At 41.8% G+C, this 22,771-nt stretch overlaps 1 protein-coding gene across 2 annotated transcripts in view; it reads right to left on the reverse strand.

The window, feature by feature from the left end:
• Positions 1-22,771, reverse strand: part of pard3ba (par-3 family cell polarity regulator beta a) — a 154,983-nt gene that overhangs the window by 79,200 nt on the left and 53,012 nt on the right. The window contains exons 11-17 of one of the 2 annotated variants that reach the window (XM_072363613.1): positions 21,780-21,908; positions 15,309-15,494; positions 10,777-10,947; positions 8,548-8,634; positions 3,330-3,453; positions 2,067-2,202; positions 644-744 (exon numbers count right to left, since the gene is read on the reverse strand). In XM_072363613.1, coding sequence (XP_072219714.1) covers positions 644-744; positions 2,067-2,202; positions 3,330-3,453; positions 8,548-8,634; positions 10,777-10,947; positions 15,309-15,494; positions 21,780-21,908 — 934 coding nt within the window. The remainder of the gene's footprint in view (positions 1-643; positions 745-2,066; positions 2,203-3,329; positions 3,454-8,547; positions 8,635-10,776; positions 10,948-15,308; positions 15,495-21,779; positions 21,909-22,771) is intronic. The other variant, XM_072363690.1, reaches the window with a different exon arrangement.

Raw genomic sequence — 22,771 nt, forward strand, 5'->3', positions numbered from 1 at the left:
GAAACAAAGTGCTGAAAGGAGAGAGGAGATAAACAAAGATGAAGGGAATGCTGAAAAACTGAAATAAAAGCAGGGATGGGTGGCGAGGAAAAAACAGAGCACTGATATTATCAAAGAAGAAAACGCAGATAACAAGAAATCTGAAGAAAAGTTCCAAAATAAGAAAAGTCAGACGCAAAGAGGGATGAAAAGATCTGAGAGATGGATAGAAAAAAAAAGGAAGGAGGTTAATATGAGGAAATCAGCCTGTTCATTCTCACCTTTCACACACACATACACAGCAAGCCACGAGACTGCAAACCTCATGCGCTTCATTCACTCACAAAAACAGAGGACACACACATACGCACACGGCAGACAGTGTGTTGCCCCAGTTTGTCGGAAAGCCCCTGGACTTATGAGTTCAGGAGGTCAAACCCCTCCCTAGCCTGGGGATAATAGGAGATGGCTACATATCACAACAAAGAGATGTACTGATAAGAAGCATGTGATCACTGCTGAGGCTGCGTGTGTGTTTGTAGTCTGGGTTCATGATTAGACTGGCAGTTCAGGCTGGTTTGTGATGGCTGACACAAAAACACGATTCAGATCTTTCTGCCGCAGAACACACACTGCTGAGAAGAAGTGATGACTGTGAGCTCACCCAGGTCCATGCTCTTGGACGCTCTGCTGCGAGGCATGTTGTCCTCATAATCGGCATGATGGCTGTTTGTGGACACATTTGCAGGCATATGTGGCAAACCCCTGCAAAACAAGTTCATTTGTTCGTTAGATACCGCACACAAGTAAGAGCAAACAGAATTTGCGAGTCACAATCTCTCACAGAGAACAGATCATTTCATTTCCCCCCGATCCATATGCTATGATTCAGTAAAACAATAGCATGTACTGTCTCCATTTGAGCTTACAGGAAAGCAAGTATACTGATGCCAGATTCTGACTCTGGCATCGATGAGATACCACACACACACACACACACACTGCAGATATGCAATCAAACTAACTTTTAAAACAGTTAGCAGGTATTTTCTTCAGCGGAACAAAGATCCAACACTACATTCAAAATAATTTCCAAGACATGACGCTGTCCCGTTTCCACAATGTAATACTTATCAACTCTAAACTAATTAAACTAGTTTGGGTTACCACGACAACAGAGTTATGTAAACAAAGTCTGCACAGACTACTTTCCACAACACAATGCACAAAGGACAAGCTGTTAGTTTTGGCTAACAGCTCAACTTTTTGCTAAAGTACAAAGATTTTCATGAGATCTTTAGAGATGCCCCCATTTCAATTGCTCAATTTTTTAAAAGCCTGACTTGTCGATTCCGAGTTTAGACGATTCTGATTTTCTCTCTGAGAACCACAATCAACTAACATCAAATATTTTTGGTCATTTTTGTTTTATTTGAATACAGTCAAAAAATATTGACCAGAAATGCCTTTTATATTTTCTCCAAAAGGGCTGAACAACGTTCAGGAACGTACTCCGAGTTCCTGAACAGAAGCATTTGTTCAAAATCTAACAGAAAAGGAATTAGATATAAGCAGACTCCAATAAGCGGACGATTGAACGAACGGTGCATCCCAAAACAAAGGTTGGTCTGATGATGAAACATGACACAATGTGAAAACCTTTAAAGCTGTCTCCAAATCTTCCTGACAAACATTCTTCTTTAAAACATCTGACATCTGAGTTGACAAACTTTGTAAGTCTGAACCTAATAAACCTTGCAGGAAATTTGTGTCTCAGTTTAGGGTTAAAGGCGTTTGTGACTATGTCAGTGGAACATTCAGCAGGAGTAATAAAGCTTTTTCAAAGCCCTTTATTTAGTTGTATTACAACAATAATTACTTAAGCACTGCAATTAACCCAGATAGTCTAAATAATGCCTACGCATCCTGTAACATTTAGTGAAATAACTGTTCTTTATCTCATAACACTGAGCGCCAAATTAAGGCGGTCATTACAATATAATAAATCCAGTCCTGTGCGCAACTTAATGAGGTGTTGATGATGCAGGTCTGTGCATTATGTCGGTGTTTTGGAGGGGGGAAGGTACCTGTGGTGCGGGGGAGTAAAAGGCAATTCTCTATTCATCTCCTCCACAGCGCCGGGGGAAGGTGGAGGGGGGAAACCTTGTTCGTCATCATCGTTGCTGTAGTGACCGTAGTTTCCATTGGTGGTGGCGGCAGGACCTGAGGAGGGAAAACATTTAAAAAAAAATAAATAAATCAGCCCAGAAATTGAGAAACAAAGACTTGGCTCAAAGGTCTTGTTTTGAGCAAAGTGTAAAACGTGTAAAAGTGCCTTTATTGTGTACTTTATTGTTCATTTTAACACCTTGGTGTTTTAACATTGGTTTGTTTTCAGCTTTTCCCCTTGATTTAACGGTCTACAACATCAAAAATAAAGCTGCCCATTTTAAAACCTAAAAGCAGTTTAGGTTAAGGCCCATAAAAACTATCATTGAAAAATATATGCACACAACGAAAAACCCCTCTTTGACTGAAGATCAATACTGTCAATAAAGATCTGAGCAAAGACGCTGAGAAAAGCAGCTCAAAGGGAGATGCTTCCTGCTCCTGTGCAATGTACATTAAACTAAACTAATTCATACAAAATAATCAGCTCCACAAATGCTTCATTCTAACGTCCTTTCAACTCTTCCTACACTCTGTAAAATGTGTGGAGGAGAGCTGACAGAGCTTCTAGTGAGAAAAGTGTTTCCAGCTCCCTGCATCCCAGGGGGTGAGGGAGGGGGAGACAAGAGAGGGAGCTAAAGAATGAATTCAAAACAGTTTGTTAGTCTTTTTTTTTAAACTCAACAGCACGCATGCTGCACAATACCCTGAATGCAAATCTGGCCCACTTTGGAGCCGTTTCATCAGCGTAATGATTCCAAGGTCAGATCTTTTGCACATGAAAAGCAAGCATCAGAAAAACATAGTTAATGACTTCCCTTCCTCCTGCTATGAATATGCAGGGGTGAGACGGAAAAGACATACAAAGACGGAGCGAGGAAAAAAAAAATGGGACAATTTTGTAATGCAATCCCATCAAATGCAAAGGGTGGCTGCTCCAGCGACCTAATAAATGCTGGTGTCATGCACACACACACACACACACACACACATATTAGATATATATACACATATATATTTATATATCTAAGCATGCACACAAACAGATAGACATACTGTGTGTACACATCCAGCTGCAGATAACGGGAGTACACAAGCACTCCAAGCCTAATGTTGACTGTCTGCCAGTTCAAACGGACAAACAGTGGCATGTTGTCGCGTGTGCGCAGCTGTGTGCTCACCATCTCCAGAGTCGCTGTATGCATAACTGTTGGTCCTCACTGGAGTGTGACTTGGGCCATTCATGGTGAACTCAAGGTTAGGAGTTCCAGTTGATCTCTGGTATGCATCGTGGCCCCGTGGCTCCTGTCAACAAAAACGAGAAAATGTGCCAAGCCCACTCATAATTGTGTCATATGAAAAATTGATGATGCAGCCTCATACAGCAGAAGATTAAAGTTATTTCTTTCATTACCCAGAAGGATTGGACTAGTGTCTTCTCTACTCCACAGAAGACGCCGTTTGTGTATCACAGAGGCACCAAATCTTAAAAGTCGTGCTTTCAGACAGTCTAATTTCTGTTTCAATTTAGACTGAAAACTAAATATTTAATTTGGGCTCTTTAAGTCTTTTTCACATTATAAACATAAAGTCATGCAAGTTAAGAGATGTTTGCGAATGTTAACCTCTATCTGTGGACACACAAACAGGGAAATCAAATGGAGATGACCAACAGCATAGTGAAATTTAGCTGTTCTGTACAGTATTCACAGCTATATTCAACCTTTGTTTTATTTAGTAAATCCTAGAATATCATCAATCTGTTTACCTGCTCATCATCTGCATAAATCTATGCATCATAAAACTATTTCTTGTCACAGTTTATCTTATGCAAAGCTTTCAAATTCAGACCATGACTCTCAAATCCTTTCATGTGACAAAGAAAATGACAAACAGGCAAACACAAAAACAGGCCTATTTTCACATCTAATTTTGTTGTGTATAATCGCTTCTTGCAAATGAATATCTATGATTAAACAAATACTGGAAAACGCAGCGAGAGAGCTTGAAAAAGAATATGAAAGGATTTGAATTGCAGGAAAATAAGAGAAGGATCACACAATAGTCAAGCTGATGATGACTGAAGAGGAAATTTGTCACCCATCCTTTCTCAGGCTTGTGCAACACGATATTAGAGCCACACGAGAAACAATAGGAGTAATAAAACAATAGGTGAGGGGAGTCCTTTTTTCCACAATTAGAAAATAAAGTCAAGTTGTTGAGTCAGACTGTCGAAAAAAAAATGAAAAATTAAATGTCACGATTAAAGTGGAAATTTTGAAAATTAAGTTAAAAAAAGACTGAATTTTTCAGTTGAAACATCAAAACGAAACGCAACATTACGAGTTTAAAGTTGAATCCTTGTGATTAAATCCAACCACCTTTAGTGCATAGAAGAATTGGTAGGTTTAGTAGCGATGAAATTCTTTTATTTTTTTCTTTTTTCAGGACATAAACGCAGCGTGGTTTTAAATAGATTCACTTCGAAGGAGTTCCTAAGGAAAAAACAATATAAACTGTGTAGACGGTGGTTACACAGGATACAGTAAAACAGCTGATCAAGTTGTTTGATCATAAAGATGTGGCGCTCGAGTGTGTGGGTGGTGTGCTATTGTGTATGGATTCTTAAGACAAGCTGCAGCCTTACAGCACTGTCATTAAGGGTTGTATTGATGGTTTTCAGTTGGTATGTTGTGTGGGTGGCAGCTAACAGTTATACTCGTAATAGCAACAGCTGAAGAGACAGTACACACACATATATATATATATATATGTGCATATATATATATATATATGCACACATACACACAACAATTTAGACATTGTTCCCCCCCCCCCGCTTTTATAACTTAATTCTTACAATGTATAACTGCTAAATATATATATCAAAATATACATGTCTGTATGTACTACACCAGAGAACTCCTTAGAGCACTGACAGGCATATTATCAAACAGCCATGCAGCACTACAAAGGACCCCCCACCCCACAAATGGAGATAGGGACTAGCGGCACTAATGGGAATCAGTACAAGAAGATGAAAGAAGCTTTCTCTGGTCAAAGAGATGGAAGCTACAGCTGTCTCACACACACAAACATCTATCCACACTTATTTGAGCGCAGCAAAAAAAACAAAAAAAAAAAAAACGGCACACAGTAATAAAAGGTGTTCCAGTATTTTCCTCATATCAAAGCAGTGGGTGGGGGTGTTTCCACAATGTCACTCAGTCCCTGGGGTATCATTAGTAGCTACCATACGTCTTAATATACCACCATATCACTGTGCTGTCAATCACACAGAGCTCATATATGTGTGCAGAATGATTTTACACATGGTTCTGACAGTGCTTCTGCATGTGTCAGTGACACATAAATCCCGTCGTAGCCCCCATCCCTCCATCTATTCCTCCATCTTCCCATCCACCCCCCAGCCGGAGGCTTTTGAAGCATCGTGGCAGGCAGGCAGTGAGATATCTTAATCCCACAACAATAAGTAAATGTGGAGCAGGAGGGGGTGGGGTGAGAGTCCATCCATGCAGCCAGTCTTAACCTACAGCTGCATACGATACACTTCTGGGAGATTTCCTTCCTCAGACTACCGAGTCTGACGACCCACCCAGCCCACTTATCCTTCTGCTCAGAATGGAGGGCAAGAGGAGAAAAACATTCTGTATTTGTCTCAAATTTCAACTCATGTGTGCATCAGTCTCCCATACATGTACCGTTTATCTTTTTACTTAGACCTATAAATAGTAGCTTACTGTCGTTTCTATGAAAATAAAGCAATACCTGATATGCAGGCTATCGCTCCTGAACAATCAGGATGCATTTTATTAAAGATGGACGATAAAAATAAAGTGGTGAAGAGAAATCAGATAAAAGTCTGTGGGAATGTTACCAAAACTATTTCATAAGCTTATTTCTTTAATGTGAGAAGAATGTCACATCAATAATATCCATTTATTATTTACCTAAACTGACGAATATTACAACCTCCTGGTGCATCTGTACAGAAGGTTAGTCGCTAAATCAGAACAAAACTAGTCAGTTAATTAAAGCTTTTTTTTAAAAGACCACCACAGTCTAACCTAAAGAAGCAAGTAAAGAGAATATAGTATATAATAAATAAAAAATAAGAATTTGAGGCCCTAACTTGGCCCTAACTAGCTCCTCCCAAACAGGAATGCAGAGAGGTTTTACTGTGTTTTACCACATGGTCCAAGAGTGTCCCCCTGACTGGTTGTTTAAAGATGAGAGGGACTGTGCAGATACGTGCTGAACTTTGAACTGCGTTCGAGAGCATTTATCCACAGGCTTGAATGACTAACAAAGACGCAAACACACACAGTGGGAGTGAGGCATAGATGAGATGTAAAACGCCTCAATGGGGCAGGTCAACTGCAGTCAACCCTGGGACCCTCCCATTTTACCTCTAACTTCCACACATTATTACTAAGCATCTGCTTTATCTGCCGTGACACATTCTTTTTAAGCTTTTGAAATAATCATTCAGGGTTCAATGCACAGTTCAGCAGAGAGATGGAACCTAAAGGTGATGCATGAGATCTTCTTGCTCAGCTGGTCAATGCAGGAGTTCAGTTTGTTGCAAAAGCTAATTTAACAGAATAAAACTATTCGTAGGTAAACTTTTTAGAAGAGCGTGCTGAAACATAAAAGATTAACAGGTAAAAATCCTGTTTTTGTTGCTGTTGTTACAGTTTTCATCAGATATTCTTGAAGAATGCTCCCTATTCTATTAACTGACAACATGTCACCATGTAATCATTTAGAAGTTTGGATTTGCTGGAGTTTTCTAGTGGAAATTTTGTATAATTTAATTTGCATGAAACATGTTAGAGTCTGCTTAAAGCAAGCAAAGAGGACCAAAGACAAGGCAGAAAAGAAAAGAGACACCAAGGCCAGAATAGAGGGAAAGGAAAACCAAAAATCATTTAATAAACAGAGTAAAAATAAAGGAGAAGGAAGCAGCTGAAATGCAGACAGACAGGCATGCGGGAGACTTTCGAACAGCTTTATTTAGAGAAGAAACAAGCAGGTGAAACAGGAAAACAAGAGCACATTCCTTTAAAAAATAAAAACAATAACTGAAATTGAGCAGGAAATGTCATTTTAAAACTTTACAAAAAACAGACAAAGCAGGAAAAAGTAGATTTATGGTCTTTAGACACTGACGTGGTTTGAAATCATCAGAGCTGAAGTTAAACCAGTGTGACTGAGGAGGGAGTGAAGGATTCAGCACTGCAGCAAGTTATCTTTTTAAAAAGGGAGCAAAGCGTTAATCTTGAGACAGTGGGTGGTGTTGGCACTGGGAAAGCTTTCAGACAGATTAATACTGTATGCTTCCACATGATCAATCACGAAATATTTACTGTAGGTCTTTTAATTTAAGCCAATGTTTCATCATTAACATCACAGAAACCCGTCACAAATTTAAACAAATAAAAATGATGCAACTTGTCACAGTCAGGTCTGATCTGGGTTTGGCTGATCACAACTTAAAAAAACGTGCCTTCAACCATCTGCATGAAAAAACGATACTTGTACTTCTTTTGTGACATATATACTCAGTCACACGCACACTCTGTATCAGAGCCCATCTGAGAGCCGATGGTGTCGCCTTGTCAGGGCCCGGTCGTGTGCATGGTTGTGCGAGTGTGCGTCAGCGTATCCGTGTGCGTTTCTGTTGGTATGACTGCGAGCAGGAATCCTGCTGTGTGCAGGCGGGTCTCCGTACATCTGCCCTGCCATTGCTCGGATGTTTTCTGTGTAACTGCTGCTCTGAGAACTGTCTTGTCTTTGGACGTCGTCCAGCGTGCGGCTGCGTGCGTGTCTGCCATTGCGTCTGTGCGTGTCAGCGTAATACTGCATGTTGCTCGGACTGTCGGCAACAGAATGACCGTGTGTGTTATCGAGTCTCACGTGACCCTGCATGTTGCTCTGACTGTCGGCAACAGAATGACCGTGTGTGTTATCGAGTCTCACGTGACCCTGCATGTCACCAAACGTATGGCTGCGAGTGTGTCCTTGTGTGTATCTATATTTGTTTAAGTTACTTTCAGCGGCCGTGTTCAGGCCGCTCAGCGTCTGACTGTTTGAGACAAATCCAAACTTGTACCTTGAACATGACTTTTGTGGATTCCTCCCTTCATTATCACTACACTTCCTTTGTGTAAAGCCACCTGTGTAGCCGCTGCCTCTGTCGGTGTGGTTAAACCCATACGTGTATCTGGTGTGCGTCTCCCCAGGCCTTTGTGTGCAGCGCTGCCTGTGGTTGTGACACAGCGGCTCAGACGCTCGCCTCCTCAGCAGGGGGAGGAGGGAGAGGGAGCGGCGAGGCAGAGCTGGCTGCAGTTGGTGGCAGGCGTCACCCAGTCGTACCTGATTGCTGGACTCGGTTTGAATGCCGGGTTGATGCATGTAGGCGACATTAGTTCCTGTGCTTGGTACAGAGTTGGCACTACCCCCCTGGAAAAAAAGAAGTCAAATAAAGAATGTGTCACTTTGACTGGTGAATAGCGTTGAAATTGTTTCCATCCTTTGCAAAAGCCATTACCGTGTTAATTAACAGTCACACTCCTTATCTAAGAGCTCCTGAATAAAAAACTGAACTGTTACCTGCTTCTCCTTGTTTGGTTGTCAATTTAAAAACTATTAAATTACTTTTTATCCACGCTCATATTTTTCCCCAAAGAAAAACTGACATTATAGCTTTGGCAGACTTAACACCCAAACAAATCACCCATCATGACTGTCACGGTCACAAAGGAAGCCTTTCCTTCATTACCTTTATCCAAATGTGTTCATATTAAGAGAAGCAGCAACAGCGTTCGCTGCAATCAGTGAGCAGAAGGCTTCCTGAAAAGTGGAAATAGGTCTTGTTTGTCAGAAAAGAAGAGCACCATTAATTCAACTGGGTTTGTGAAAAGATCAGGCCTTATCTCAGACTGCCAACTGATATGTAGGACAGCTGCTTAATGTATAAGCAGAGGAGCGGGGGGTTTATTTTTCTTTTTTTTTTGGCAGGGTTCAAATGATCATAACATGGGTGAAAAACAATTCTGATGCAAAATATAAACATGGCTGATTTTGCTGCCAAAAGTGAGGTAGTTACATCGCACGGCTGTGCAGAGGGGTTCACAATGCATGAGCATTCATGCAATCACTTCATCTCACCAAACTAAAGATTTTAATTTGTTGCTCCACATCCACCAAAGCGTTAAAAGTGAGGAAATGACTGGGAGGCAGCTGGTGAATTACAAGAAAATATAAAAACACTTAAATGTTTCTGAATTGACTGACATATTCATTGAATTTGACATGTTTTTAATACAAAATGTAACAACACAATTCTGTCTTACTTGAGGCTATACTGCACTGTATAAACACAGCAGTCTGGTAATATTGATCTATTCTTGCAGTCCAATTTGATTTATGTAGAATTCTAAGCAGAACCAGGTGCCTATGCAAGCTCCTCTCTGCCCTTTTCACCACTTCAGACTCCAAAGAATTAAAAAATTAAGCCTGAGCTTTCTCAGGCCTTGAAATGTCATTCTTCTCCACTAATGATGCTTTTCTCTTTCTTCCTCCGATCCAGATGAGCTGAAACCCGTAAAAGCAACTTTATAGAGACAGAAATTTAACCCTGAAAAGTTTTCAACAAGATGAGCTCTTTTCAAACTTGAGATGAGTTGTGTTTTTGACGACTTCATCAGAGTGCTGAAGGCATTCTGTCTTTCACACGTTGGTCAAGTTAGCGTTATTGTTCTTCAAGGTGTCATTTGAACATGCCAGTACAGTATAATAACTGAGGTAAATCACTCAAGTCCTCATAGAGACTATTTTCTCTCAACACATCATATTCCCATAACTACTCCTATCAGCATGCTCAGCGGCCAGTGCTCGCATAACGTAGATGCAATGAATGAAAGCAGCCAAAATATGACTTTTCTCCATGTTTACGCTTATTAAACAAACATTTTCCTTATTAGGATTTAATTGCACTTTTTTTTTTAATCAGCATAGTTGCGCTTGGCTAAAGAAAAGCACGATCTTTTACTTCACCCGAGGACACAATCTTTGTCATGTGTGTTTGAGATTAGAAGCAGCACCACCACACAAAACTCTTTCAACCCTTTCAGAGTTACAGCCTTCTTATTACAACATGTCGTGATGCCAAAACACACTAACAAGCATGCTCTATTGTGGTAAAACGGCGGCAGATGGGAAAATACTCACACGTAATCAGACAGAGAGCAGAAGCTTCAGCTGCAGCTCAGTTGTTTTCATACTCAGAAGAACTCAGAAGCTGATAAAACGACTCTGTGCCACAGCTAATCAATGCTGGAAAGTTTGGACAGTGGCGCTACTTCCACAAAGCAACGTGTCGGATTATTCTGAATAGAATCAAATCCAACCAACCACATGCCAGTAAATTAATGTGCCGGCAGCAGGTTGGACAGGTGTACTACGTGTGATTTTCATTATTCAGTCCGACCAGATCAAACTGCCATCGCAAAACGTCATAAAAAAGCACCACGGTGCTCGTTCACACGTCACACCGACACTTTGGGTTGCTCTCAGGTCAACGGAAAGCAGCTAAAGTGATACCTGCTGTAACTGTCTAGGAGCTCGGAGGACTACAAGCTGGATGGTGCCTCTGGCATTTCCCTCAGACGACATGGACCTCCTCAGCGTCTCCATGGCAGAGTGGTTGGACCGTCCGATCAGCGACTCGCCGTTCACAGCTATCAGCTGGTCGTTTACACTCAAACGGCCATCCTGTTGGGAAGAAATAAGCAGGAATACCCTTTAGTAATCATAGTAACGGTCCCTGCATAAATCAGAAAGAGGAGAAACAAGGAGAAAAGGGTATTTTCCATGTCATAAGAAGATTAATCTTTATTGTATCTACACTAGAATGATATAAATGCAGCTTTCTTTGTTCCATTTATGCTAATGTCTGAAAAATAGAAAAGATCTCAGGTAGAGAAAGTGCAAAGTGTTATTGTTACATGAGCCAAAAAGAAAAACAAGACTGGATACTTCTAAAGTTTTAAAGGTAGAAAGGACAAGGAAGTGAGATAAACTAAGAGGAGTGAAATTAGCATTAGTGAGAGAGAAGAAAATGAAAAAAGGGAGAAGGCAAGAAAATTGTGGAGTTAGCAATCTACTGAGAGGGGGAGAGCCATGATAAATACATAGAGCAGCTAATGGAATAGCCTCTGTGGACACTAAATCACTTCTAAGTGTTTTAAATAGCAGCCTCTTGTAGAGAGGCAACGTAGAATATTGCCCTGGAGGGACGGAGAAAGAGAAGTAGAGGAGGAGGAGGAGATCTGATGAGGGAAGCCACGGAGAAGGCAAAGTGAAAAAAGAATGATAATGATAGAGAGACTTTCAGACAAACTAAAGTTCCTTTTGGAATGTGCGTGGAGTCATGAGCATCCCATTACGGTCAGCACTGCCCTCTGACCCCAGCTCATTAACAAGGCACCGCCTGGGCTGACCTCAAATCCATACTGGGATGGCACCAACAGCACACACACATCACACACACACACATCACACACACATGCATGCTTGTGCCTGCATCAAATCCAAGGATGTCATCAAAAATTGAAGTCCACGCAAAAGTCAGCAGGCGTCTGATTCTCCCTATCAATGTCTTCCTTCTCACTACATGTCATTTTAATTTGTTTTCCGAGCATACTCTTTGAAATGATCGCATGACAGGATCAGGGATAAAGTCAAAAACTATATATATTTTTCAATATAATTGAGGCCCCGGGCCCGACAGCCCCAAAATCTCTTTAATGGAAATAGGTTAGATCTCTCCACGACTCTTCCTCATCCCCTCCCTTTTATTGCCTTCTTTGTGATTGTGTGTGTGTTGAGTGTGTGTTTCAGTCAGACTCGGGAGACACCCCTCTTCCCTCCTTTTGTGGCGGTCTCATCAGGCCCCTTAGTTGGTTTTATTTAGCATGCATCAACTCTGTGGAAGACACACATGCAACCATATGTATTGTATTCCTCCAGTTTTTAATTTTCTTTTTCCCATCTTTGCTGATAGATACTGCTCATGTCTCCTGTTCCCTCTCACTTGCGTTCACCCGCTGTTTTCTTTCTGCATGCTTCCTCCCTCGCTTGCTGCCGTCTGTCTCTCTTCCTTCATGTCTTTCTTCCTCTTATGTGGCATCTTGTCCCTGAGACCTGTTTTGCAGCCAGCGAGAGATCTTACTAGGCCATTCTGTCTGAGCGCTATCCGCTTCAGCAGCTGTCGGAAACCTACTTCTGAAGGCACTTCTGGGAGCTGCTGTCTGGCCTTCCTGATCCCAGACCAGCCATTTATCTACAACGGCACACTCATCTCTGTAGCTCCTTGTGGTGCAGAGCAGATCTGGAAGCGGCAGCGAGGGGCAGAAGAAGTTCTGACGTGTGAAGGGGGGCGAGATATCGAGGCCAAGCAGTAGAATCTCCAAAGTGCTGAAACGAGGTGTTTTTTTTCCCTGATGCACTCACAACTTGAAGTGAGTACTGAGTGATATAGATAAGAAGGCTGCAGTGCTTATGTGACAAGGCCACTTGGGGTCAATGGGTGTCAAAGATCAAGGGAAGCAAAAAGGGAGGGGGTTCCAGTCTTGGAGAAAGACAGGAAATGAGGCAGAGGAGATGCGAGGAAATGACAGAGAAACAAGTAAGATAGAAGGGGAAAGAGTATACTTAAATCAAACTAGGTAGGGAATAAAAGCAAAAAGTGTCCTGAAGCTTGAAATAGGGGTGTTGCAGAAACACTACTGTTCTGGATACAAAACATTTCTGATTAGTTCATGAATCAGAAAAGCTGAATCAACCACATAATAAGGTCCTCAAAATGTTCTGCAGCGTGTCTAGTCTAAGATTTGATCGATGTTAGCAGAGCTTTTAGGCACCGGTGGAGTTCTGTGATGGTAAAACCCAATGTGTGACAGAAGAAAATGATTTTCTCATCATTTGTGCAAATGTGGGTTTTGGATTTGTCGTGTGCACTTCCACACGCTGTCTGCACAGGTTTTTAGATCCTCAATCTAATACATCACATAATAATGATTTAGGAATTCTCTTATCATCGCAACTATTCCACAGTAATGTCCAAATATTTTGAACCATCCCTCATTCCTTTATATACTGCCAATAAAATAGGACATATGTGCAATGATTTGATAAAATGAAGACTAACCTAAAGGAGGAATAAAGCATACAAGGCAAAAACAATTCTAACAAGCTTGAAAGTGAATATTTGGTCTGAACTCCTTTATTCTCCAACACAGCCTGAACCCTCTTAGACAAGCTTTCTGGCATTTCTTTAAGTAGTCTTCAGGAATAGTTCTCCAGGCTTCTTGAAGGACATCCCAAAGCTCTTCTTTGGATGTCGGCTGCCTTTTGTTCCGTTCTCTGTCAGGATGATCCCACACTGCTTCAATAATGTTGAGGTCCAGGCTCCGGGGAGGATTCATCCCTCCATAAGACCTGTTGCCACTGATTTTCAGTCCACTTCTTGTGTCATTAGTCATAGCTCAGCCTTTTCTCCCTGTTTCCCTTCCATGGAGACCATCTCTGATGATGCTTGAGCCAACAGCAGATGGACCAACTGAAGTTCCAGATGCATCTCTCCTGTGTATGGTCTTTGTTGGATTTTTTTTCTCATCTCTCAAGGACATCACTTTTCAGATACTGTTTGTCTGCTGTAGATAATCTTTTACGCCTGTCACTTCTTCTTCTGGACACACTGCACACCATGCTGAGATATGCCAAGTTTTCGGGTGATAGCTCTTTGGAAATCAGTTTGTTGGTGCAAAAATACCATTTTATGTCTGTCAAACTGTGTTTTCTTTGCTATTTTACATCGATACAACTTAAAAGATGGGAACAAATCGTGTTGCCTGCGACAGACTGTCGATAACAAAATGGCAAAAGATTCTTTGGTAAGTTGTCTGTTATGAGTAGACAATGCTAGTTCATCCCTTGAGTTAGGTGCTTTGTTTATGCTTGAATGATTCATCAGTTAGTTTTAAGTGGCTTAACAAATGAACATTCTTCTGAATATTGTCAGGTACAAAGGCTGGATGAAATGAGCAAAAAACAGCCAACGTTCAAAGAAAAACTTTGAAAGACCTTCAGAAAGCCTGGAGATCTAATGCTTACAACCATTTTAAAGATCCTTGGAAGCTAGATAAAAGGAAATGTACAAAATGACTGACTTTTGCACAGTACCGTAACACTCCAGAGGTCAACTACTAGTACATAAGCCTGATTCTCTGCTTTCTGCATTTTACTATTTTCAACGCTTTTACAAGAAACACACCTGACCTAAAAGAGTTGAACATGTCAAGTTCTATTGATGTTCAGGGTTGTGTTGTGATGCATGGCTGGCTGCTTTGTTCATTTCATAAGAATTCCACTCTGATATTGCTTAGCAGGGGCACTGTCACCCCTCAAGATGACTTTGATTGGTTTAACGCAATACACAGAACCCAGAGAGGTGTTTCTCACATAGCAAAATGCATCCAGAACATTCATCATCGTTGACACAACACTGAGATAAAATTATTCAAATTACATGAAGTGAGGAGAATTATTAGACCTTCAATCCTTTCTGTAGCTTTGGGCATAATTTCCATTGTTAATGATAACACTGTGCATTGAGATTTCAGAACACAGAAACATTGCTCAACATATTAACATGCCACAGGCCTTAATATACGACCTTAGAAAACTATTGTGAGCCTCAGTGATTCCCAGCAAAAGAAACGCAACCAAAAACAAAAAGTGAAACCCGAGATGCAGCTTTTCAAACAGCTCAAACTTCCCTTTATCTCAAATAAAACTGGACTTCTTTTTCAGAAGATGATGAAGACAGTGCCTTATTCAGTGAAGGAAAAGCTAAAAATGTGCTCACTGTGAAAAAAATCCACACGTTAGCTTATGGGAGGCCAGTCCAAAGTCTAAAGCTTGGGTACACTGGTAAGGTGTATTCAATGTATAGTTTTGGTTTGGTAATGTATATTTTGTTAGATTAGATTGTCTTTTTAACTGAAGGCCCACAGAAATGGCTGCTGAAGGATCCTGTTGCACCCAGTGCAAACAACACACATAGACTGTACCTTGTTAGCAGCCCCTCCGTGGATGATGGACTTGATAAAAATTCCCAGGTCCTCTCCAGTCTCCCTGGACTTGTTCCCCTTCAGACTGACCCCAAGGCCGGCTGAGCCTGTTTCATTAAGCGGGATCTCGTACATCAGCTGCTCCCTGCCGTCCTCCATCATCTGACTACTTGTGTCCTCACCTTTCTGAAAAAGAAAATAAAGGATGGAGACTGAAATGTTATGCAAACAAGCGACAAATCTGGAGAGCAAAAGCCTCTTAATGCATAACCTAATGCCGACTTAACATCCTATCTGCTGTGCATGATAGCTGATGACTGATGTAGGAGCACCATATATTACAGATAAGGTGTGTGCCTACATTGAATTGATAATACTCAACACCAAAAGCCAGAATAAAAGAAAGAAGAAGAGAGTAGGATTAAATAGTAAGATGGAAGGTGGCTGCAGGGAGGGAAAAAAAGAAGAAAGAAGTGTACAGGAAAGAGAGATGAAGGTGCAGCGAGAAAAAGAAGAAAGCTACTGTAGAGAGGTTATTCCATTTGGAGATGAAAGGCGCAGACGGAAAGTGAGTCATTTCTAAAGGAAACATAATAACCTTTTCATACCTACTCCTGCAGCGCAGTGGGGGACGAAGGGGGAGGAAAAAAGAGAGGCGGAGGGGAGGATGGTGACGCGGAGCATTTAAAAGTAATAACCTGTCCCTGAGGTACGTATAACCACTTCTTCTCTCAATCGTTCCTGTACATCTCTCCCAGCTCCATCTTTGTTTCTGCTTCCTATGGGCCTCTCTCGACATCTTTCACCCACCCACCACACTCATCTACTGATACTTGATGGGGAGAAAATGACCATAGTGGCAGCAGACGCAGCGCTGCTCTGAAAATGAGATGGGGGGGGGGGGGGGGGGGGGGGGGGGGGGGGGAGGCAACAAAGAAAAAAGTAAAATGTCAATCATTAAAGGTGGCAGGGAGAAAATGGCAGCTTTAGTCAGCCAAAGAACAAAGGCCTGTGGAGCGGAGGCACTTTCACATCTACCCATTTCCTGAGAGGGAACTCAACTTTCGTGTCTTTATGTATGTACACATCTTTTTAATTCTGCTCGTCTTGCTCTGATAGAGACAGAAAGTATCCAAATGGAGGTCATGACAGCCACTCGTACTCCACTCTGACTTATGAAAAAAGGAATATGCATATACGTTAAAAGCACCCGTAACCCTTGTCGCGGCTTTAAAGATCTGAGTACCTACACACCAAGATTGCCAGAGTCTTACATCAGGTGCACTGAATCAGAAATTCACGTTTGTCTCTCATCATGGCACAACGCCGAAGGATGTGAGAGTCAAACACGTCCTGCAGCATCATTCTGTAAAAACTCACAACTGCAGGAGCTCACCCGCCAGCTTGCTATGATCCTCAAGCCCCCAAAATTTTGTCTCCCTTCTGTCAGCTCTACTCTGAGCTGCTTTGTCTTAATTAAAACAACAGGCTGTTGAAGCCTTCAGGCCGAGAGAGATCCTCGGCTCCAAAGCGTGAGTCATAGCTCTCAAGTCACAAAAGGTAATGGAGCGAAAGAAAATCCTGAAGAGCTTTGACACGCTGATCCAACACACTACATTTAGTCAGTGCTTTCGCTTTTATACAAAACAGATGACATTCGGGTGCTTATTAAATGTAGGCTAACAGAACTGCAGTTTGGCAGGGCTATGAACACAAGGTACTTAGATTTTGTTCCAGAAATATTTAGCTCCTCCACCATCGAGGCTTGACAATGAGGAAAAGCAAAAAAAAAAAAAAAGTAAAAGGCAAAACTGCTTCTACTATCCTATGACATAGCTTTAGATCTTATGCTTCCAAATAGTATGTAGAGCAAAAGAAAGAGTTTAAATGTAAGGGGTGTAAAAAGTAAACAGTTATCCTGAGAATATGACACACATGAATTCAAGGATTAAACCATTACTAACTGCTTGTTTGCTTTCATTCCCTGTGTGCTTGCAGAAGAGGTTTACAGTCACACTTAACAAAATCCTGCTCGTGTAAACCTACTTAATGGAGATTTTACGTGAGCACAGAAAACATTTCCCCCATACGAACAACTTTCTGCAATCAAACGTACAACTTAAGTAACAATGAAGGTGTATATATTTTTTTTATTACAGAGTTCAAATCAAATACAAAGAAATGCTGCCAAAATATTTTGGATTATTTTGCATTTTTGATACCATACGTGCAGCAGCCCAAACCCAATGTTGGCTTTACTGATAATCATCTTTCAGGTGGTCTTCTCATGCACTTCTACGATAAGATGATAACAAGGTAAATCTGGCAAAATGCGTCCTTCAAAAACAGAATCTATTTTTTTACTTTGGTATAATTAGAGATTTTCAGTCAATGTTTGTTTTTATCAACACGGCATTTCAGGGTGCTGTTATCCAAAACCGGAGGTATTAAAGAGGCAATCTGCTTCATCCTGCTTGAGAGACACTTGAGAGGACTCAGATAGCAACCTGGGAGGTTTTAAATACCTCTGTGATCTAGCTGCAATGACGCACAGAGCAAAGGAGGCCAGATCAGAATGTAGCATGCTCTCAAGGCATTGGAAGAAACAAAGATGGTGACAAGTTATTCAAATAAGTCACATGAAGTGAATGTGTTTATTTACTTCTTATTTTATTGCTGATTTGCATCTATTTACACAACCAATTGAATCTCAGTGGTGGTCCAAACTCAGGCACACTCTCACACTCAGCCGTATCCCCACTAATGCCCTTTCCTTGGGGGCAGATTGCATCCTCGGAGTGGCTGGGGCCCCTCAGCGCCACTCTGCGACCCCTCCTCCCTCCACTGTTAGCCCTCAGCGATGGCTCTTTAACAAGCTTTTAGCCAGGAGAGAGACCACCCTCTTCAACACCCAAATGAGGAGACAAAAGGAGCTTTTTCTTACCCCGGGGTGGGTGGCGAGGAGGGGGTGATACACAGCGATTACACACAGAGCCTTTTGTTGCTGAGGATTTCTAAATGGGGGTTTCAAAGCAGGGGGGGATTAGCGGTGAGAGCGACATTCAATTAAGATGAGATCTCACTGTGCTTGACGGCGACGACGGAGCTGCCAATTAATCGCCTTAATGTCTGCCTCTTTGCAGCTTTACACCTTTACCTCACAATGACAAGAAAGGAAAATCAAATGACTGATTGAGGTCCGATTCTGGATGAAAAGGGACATACTGAAGACGCTCCGCTTAAAGTCGGACACAAAGACAAAAAAGAGGGACGGATATACCATCAGTTGATGGTTGGATGGAAGAGACAACAGCAACACAGGAAAGTTGTTTTCTGCCCGACAACCCCTTTTCCTGTGAGCTGGCCTGGGGTTGCTGGCAACAACAGGTCAGCCATGTGCAGATTGACCCCACCATCCTGTCCCACACTTTCACTCAGACAAAAGCCGATATATCATGCCCTCAACAAAACTCAACAAAAAAAAGTAACCATCTAATCCCCCCCACCCGAAACAATGAGCGCGCTGAGCAGACGAGATGCAGAAACGCTGACAGGAATGAAATCTTGATTGAAAGTTATCACTTTTTAATTACTTAGGGAGTGTGGGTGAGTATAGGAGATGGAGCAGAAAACCACTGTCTTTTGCATCCTCATTATGAGGCCAATTCAAAGGCTTTATTGTTATTCTTTTGTCTTAGAGGCACCGGTATGCCTCAGAGCAACGGCAAACGCTTTCACAGAACCTAGTTCTCCTCATGAAATATCAATACCTTGTCCAATGAAACTAATCAATCAGCAGCTCAGCTTATTCCTCTAAAAGTCTACTTTACTTGTACAAGGGAGATAAAAAAGGAGTCTCTGAGTGCTGGGGTGAGAAAATGAATCTTGTATGTTGGCAGCAGAGTGGCGCAGTGAGTCTAAAAACTAGCCTTTTAGTCAGATGACTAAGAGTTGAACTTGCAAAAAGTGCCTGCGCTGTCAAAGTGTTTCTTGGCAAAACGCTGAACCCTGATCAGCTTCAGGGCAGCTGCTCTATAGCTGAGATGGCCTCTGACATCCAATCTAGCAACAGCAGAGCTATTGAGATGAAAATATCAGGCTGAAATATTCCAATAAATATTTCAAAGACTGCAATGAAATTTTCTTTTTCAAACATTCAGGCTCCTGAGAGGATAAATGCGACCGTCTTTGGTCATCCCTGATGCAACAGCTTTTGTTATGTTTGAAATATCTTGGCAGCTGTTTAATAGACTGCGGCTAAATTTAACAGAGACATTTAGGCCCCTTTGTAAGATAAAATGGCACGTCTTTGCCAATAATCCTGTAGCATGAGCTTTACATTAGCTTCTAATTAGCTTTTGTCTGTTGGAATGGCTGAGTATTAACCACAGTTCATGTGAAGAGCAAGAAATATCAGGGAGTAAATTCATCTGTACAGTCTTTCTGAACTTGCATAATACACTTGGTTAAAATAACACAACAACATTTAGATGATGAGTTATATGGAAGCAAAGAGTTAACTGTTGTAAGAGCTGTCCTTACGTGATGCGTGCCTGCAGAAAAAAATTATAATAATCAGGCCTTGATTGATACTATAGCTTACACTGCAGATCAATTATCTTTAGCAGCGACAGTGAAGTTAGTCAAGGGAAACATATTGTTGTGATAAAGCCATTAATCTCAACAGCCCATGAATTTCAAACTGCAGTAATAAACTGATTTGCATCAGAATATTCCATAAACAAATACGGACGCATCTGTGGAAACACAAAGGTCGTTCCTAGAAGATGTTACGGCATGAATACTTGTGTGTCAGACACGCAGTGCACACAGGCATGTAGAGGGACACCTACAGAAAACAGTCTCCTTTAGATGGAAGAGGCAGATGACCTCGCTGACTTAAGTGTGTCTTAATTACATCTTCTGTTGCAAATTGTACTGAGGCGCTCCTATAGGCTACAGCACTCTACAAAAAGTTCCACACCGAAGTGTTAGTAGCTGGCGAAAGCTATTAAAACCTGCCAAAGATGAAAATAAAGAGGGACAGAAAAAGAAAGAGAGGAAGGACGAGTGGCAAGCAGATTGTAGAAAGGTGTAAATGCCGTTTTATTTGGCTGGGAAGCAGTCAGCTGCACACATTTTTTCTGCTGGGTTGGGGGTGCTGCAGACACACAGACAAGAACTTCTGTGTGTGTGTGTGTGTGTGTGTGTGTGTGTGTGTGTGTGTGTGTGTGTGTGTGTGCTTATTCGTCATAATTTGGACTACTTTTAATAATGAGCTTTCTGCATCCTCTGCTTTTGCTAAATTCAGCGACACAGAACCTCTGGAGTGCCCGTGTGTGGTGCTCGTGTGCATCCGTGTGTGCTTACGGCGACATCAAAACATCTTTGAGGTAGAGGACTGTGCTGAAGATAAGGGCCAGATCTCATGGGGCACCAGCAACTTCAACAACCCCGACAGAGACAGGAGCGAAGGCTCTCTCTCATTCTGTCTCTCTACTGCACCTCCCATACCTCCCCCCAACTCTTTAAGTCTCTCTCTTATGCACAAATACAAGCAAGTGTTAGATGGAGGCTGTAGAGGCTCTTCAAAGTGCACTTGTTATGCCAAGACTGCTGGGTCATTAATGAGGGCAAACTATTTTCGGAAGCAGTAACTTAGCGGTTTAAAGATTTGTAGTGTTTTCATGTGTTTGTGTGTGATGGAGGGCACTTGTGTTCAAGTTTCTATCAAGGACTAGGACTTTGTGCATGTGCATACCGCCACTTTATTGTGAATATGCATCAGTCAATACAAAGCCCTACACGTCTCTCTCTCACAGCACTTTGAAGTAATCAGAGTAACCACAGAGGACAGAAGGGCGACAACAGAAGTGCACACGGGAAATCATCATTTACAGCGTCAGTGATTTTCAAGAGGCCACCTGGCTGTGTGTATGTGTGTTTTAAAGTGTGTGTTTATTGATTCAATGTCCCCTGTGAGGAAAGGTCAAAGTGTGTGAGTTTCACAGCCCTGACGCTGACTTCTGACCCCGTCAGCCGCTGCAGGTAAACGGTTGCTTAACAGCCCAGGCGTGCCGACAAGAGGGGACACACTTGCATGTTTCCTGTGAGGCTGCTGTGCCTGCGTGCGTGACTTCCTCTGGCATCACTGTGTCAACAAACCAAAGAGGGACAGGATGGCCGGAGCGTGCCCCGATTGTTTTTGTGTGTTTGTCTATGTGTGGTACTAAAGGGCATCAACGTAAAGGGGTTCAATCCTTTGTGAAAAAAGAAAAAAATGCAAAGGAAATGTTTAAAAAAAAAAACAAACACGGATGAAGAGGAGGCACAAAAAAGAGGACGCTGGATGACAAATGATTAGCAAAAGCCGCAGAGTTGACTCAAAAGGGTAAAGAGACACCATGTGATGGTACAGCAGGCTGAATGAGGACATGCATGCTGCGTTGTTGTGTGTTGGAACACTCTTACCAGCTCCCGCGGCGGGAAGAAGTCCTCCTGCCGAGCCACCACCACACACACGCCCTCTCCCTGCTTGGTGCTGCGCAGCATGGCCACGAGTTCCTCCTGGCTACGGCCTGTCATGTCGACTCCGTTCACCTACACACAAAAAAGAAGATATGCACACACAGGAGTAGATTAAAGTGGAGTGTATTATCCACTGGCAGCACTTTGTACTAACACATCTCAAATTAAACTAGAGGAGGATCAGATGCAGCTGCTTCTGTGCAGGCGTCAGTTTCCCCTAAACTTCTACCCTCATCTCCAGATTATTCCCATTTCTTGTTTTACAGCTAATTTTCTCTGAGATTTCTGCTTCAACCTCATTTTTTTTTTTTTTTAAATAAGGTATACATCTTTGATAGAAGGTAGCTCCACAAAGAACTGCTCAATAACATCGCTTGCAAGTCGAAAATCTTTTTGGTTTTCATTTGAAAGTTGCCATGGTGACCTGAGGTTGAAGGATGTTGACCATGTGGCTTTAAGTGCCTCTTGTCTGGCTCTGGACCTCTATTGATCTCCGGTGTGTCAGAGGAGACGCCAAAATTAAGCCTGGACTGAGAAAACACTTGAAATATGAGGGGACAAAAACTATTTGGGACAAGAGTAAGATGTCCTCCTTTAATTCTGCTCAATCCCAAGATGCTAACGGGATGCTCACGATTACTTCATTTGATCTCATAGACACAACATAACGCAAAGCCAAAATTTATTGCATGACTTTCGTTCAGAATAGACTAAACGCTAAAAAAATGCATCTGTCCAAAGGTTTTCATCAGTTTCTAACTCTTCAGTGATCATTCTCTGTCTTGTGTTGGTTCTTTTGGTTTTTTTAAGTCTTGTTACAGTTGTTTTATGTATCAGTAGTTCCTTAGAGTGTCTAAGTCAATTTGAGTTTCACTGTGGAAATTATTCACGTCTTTCTGGTTGTTTTGCATTTTTGTAGGTTCTTTGATCCAGTG

The sequence above is a fragment of the Leuresthes tenuis genome, unplaced genomic scaffold (genome assembly GCF_036924035.1).
Source record: "Leuresthes tenuis unplaced genomic scaffold, fLeuTen1.0.hap1 SCAF_1, whole genome shotgun sequence".
NCBI classification, from domain to species: Eukaryota; Metazoa; Chordata; class Actinopteri; order Atheriniformes; family Atherinopsidae; genus Leuresthes; species Leuresthes tenuis.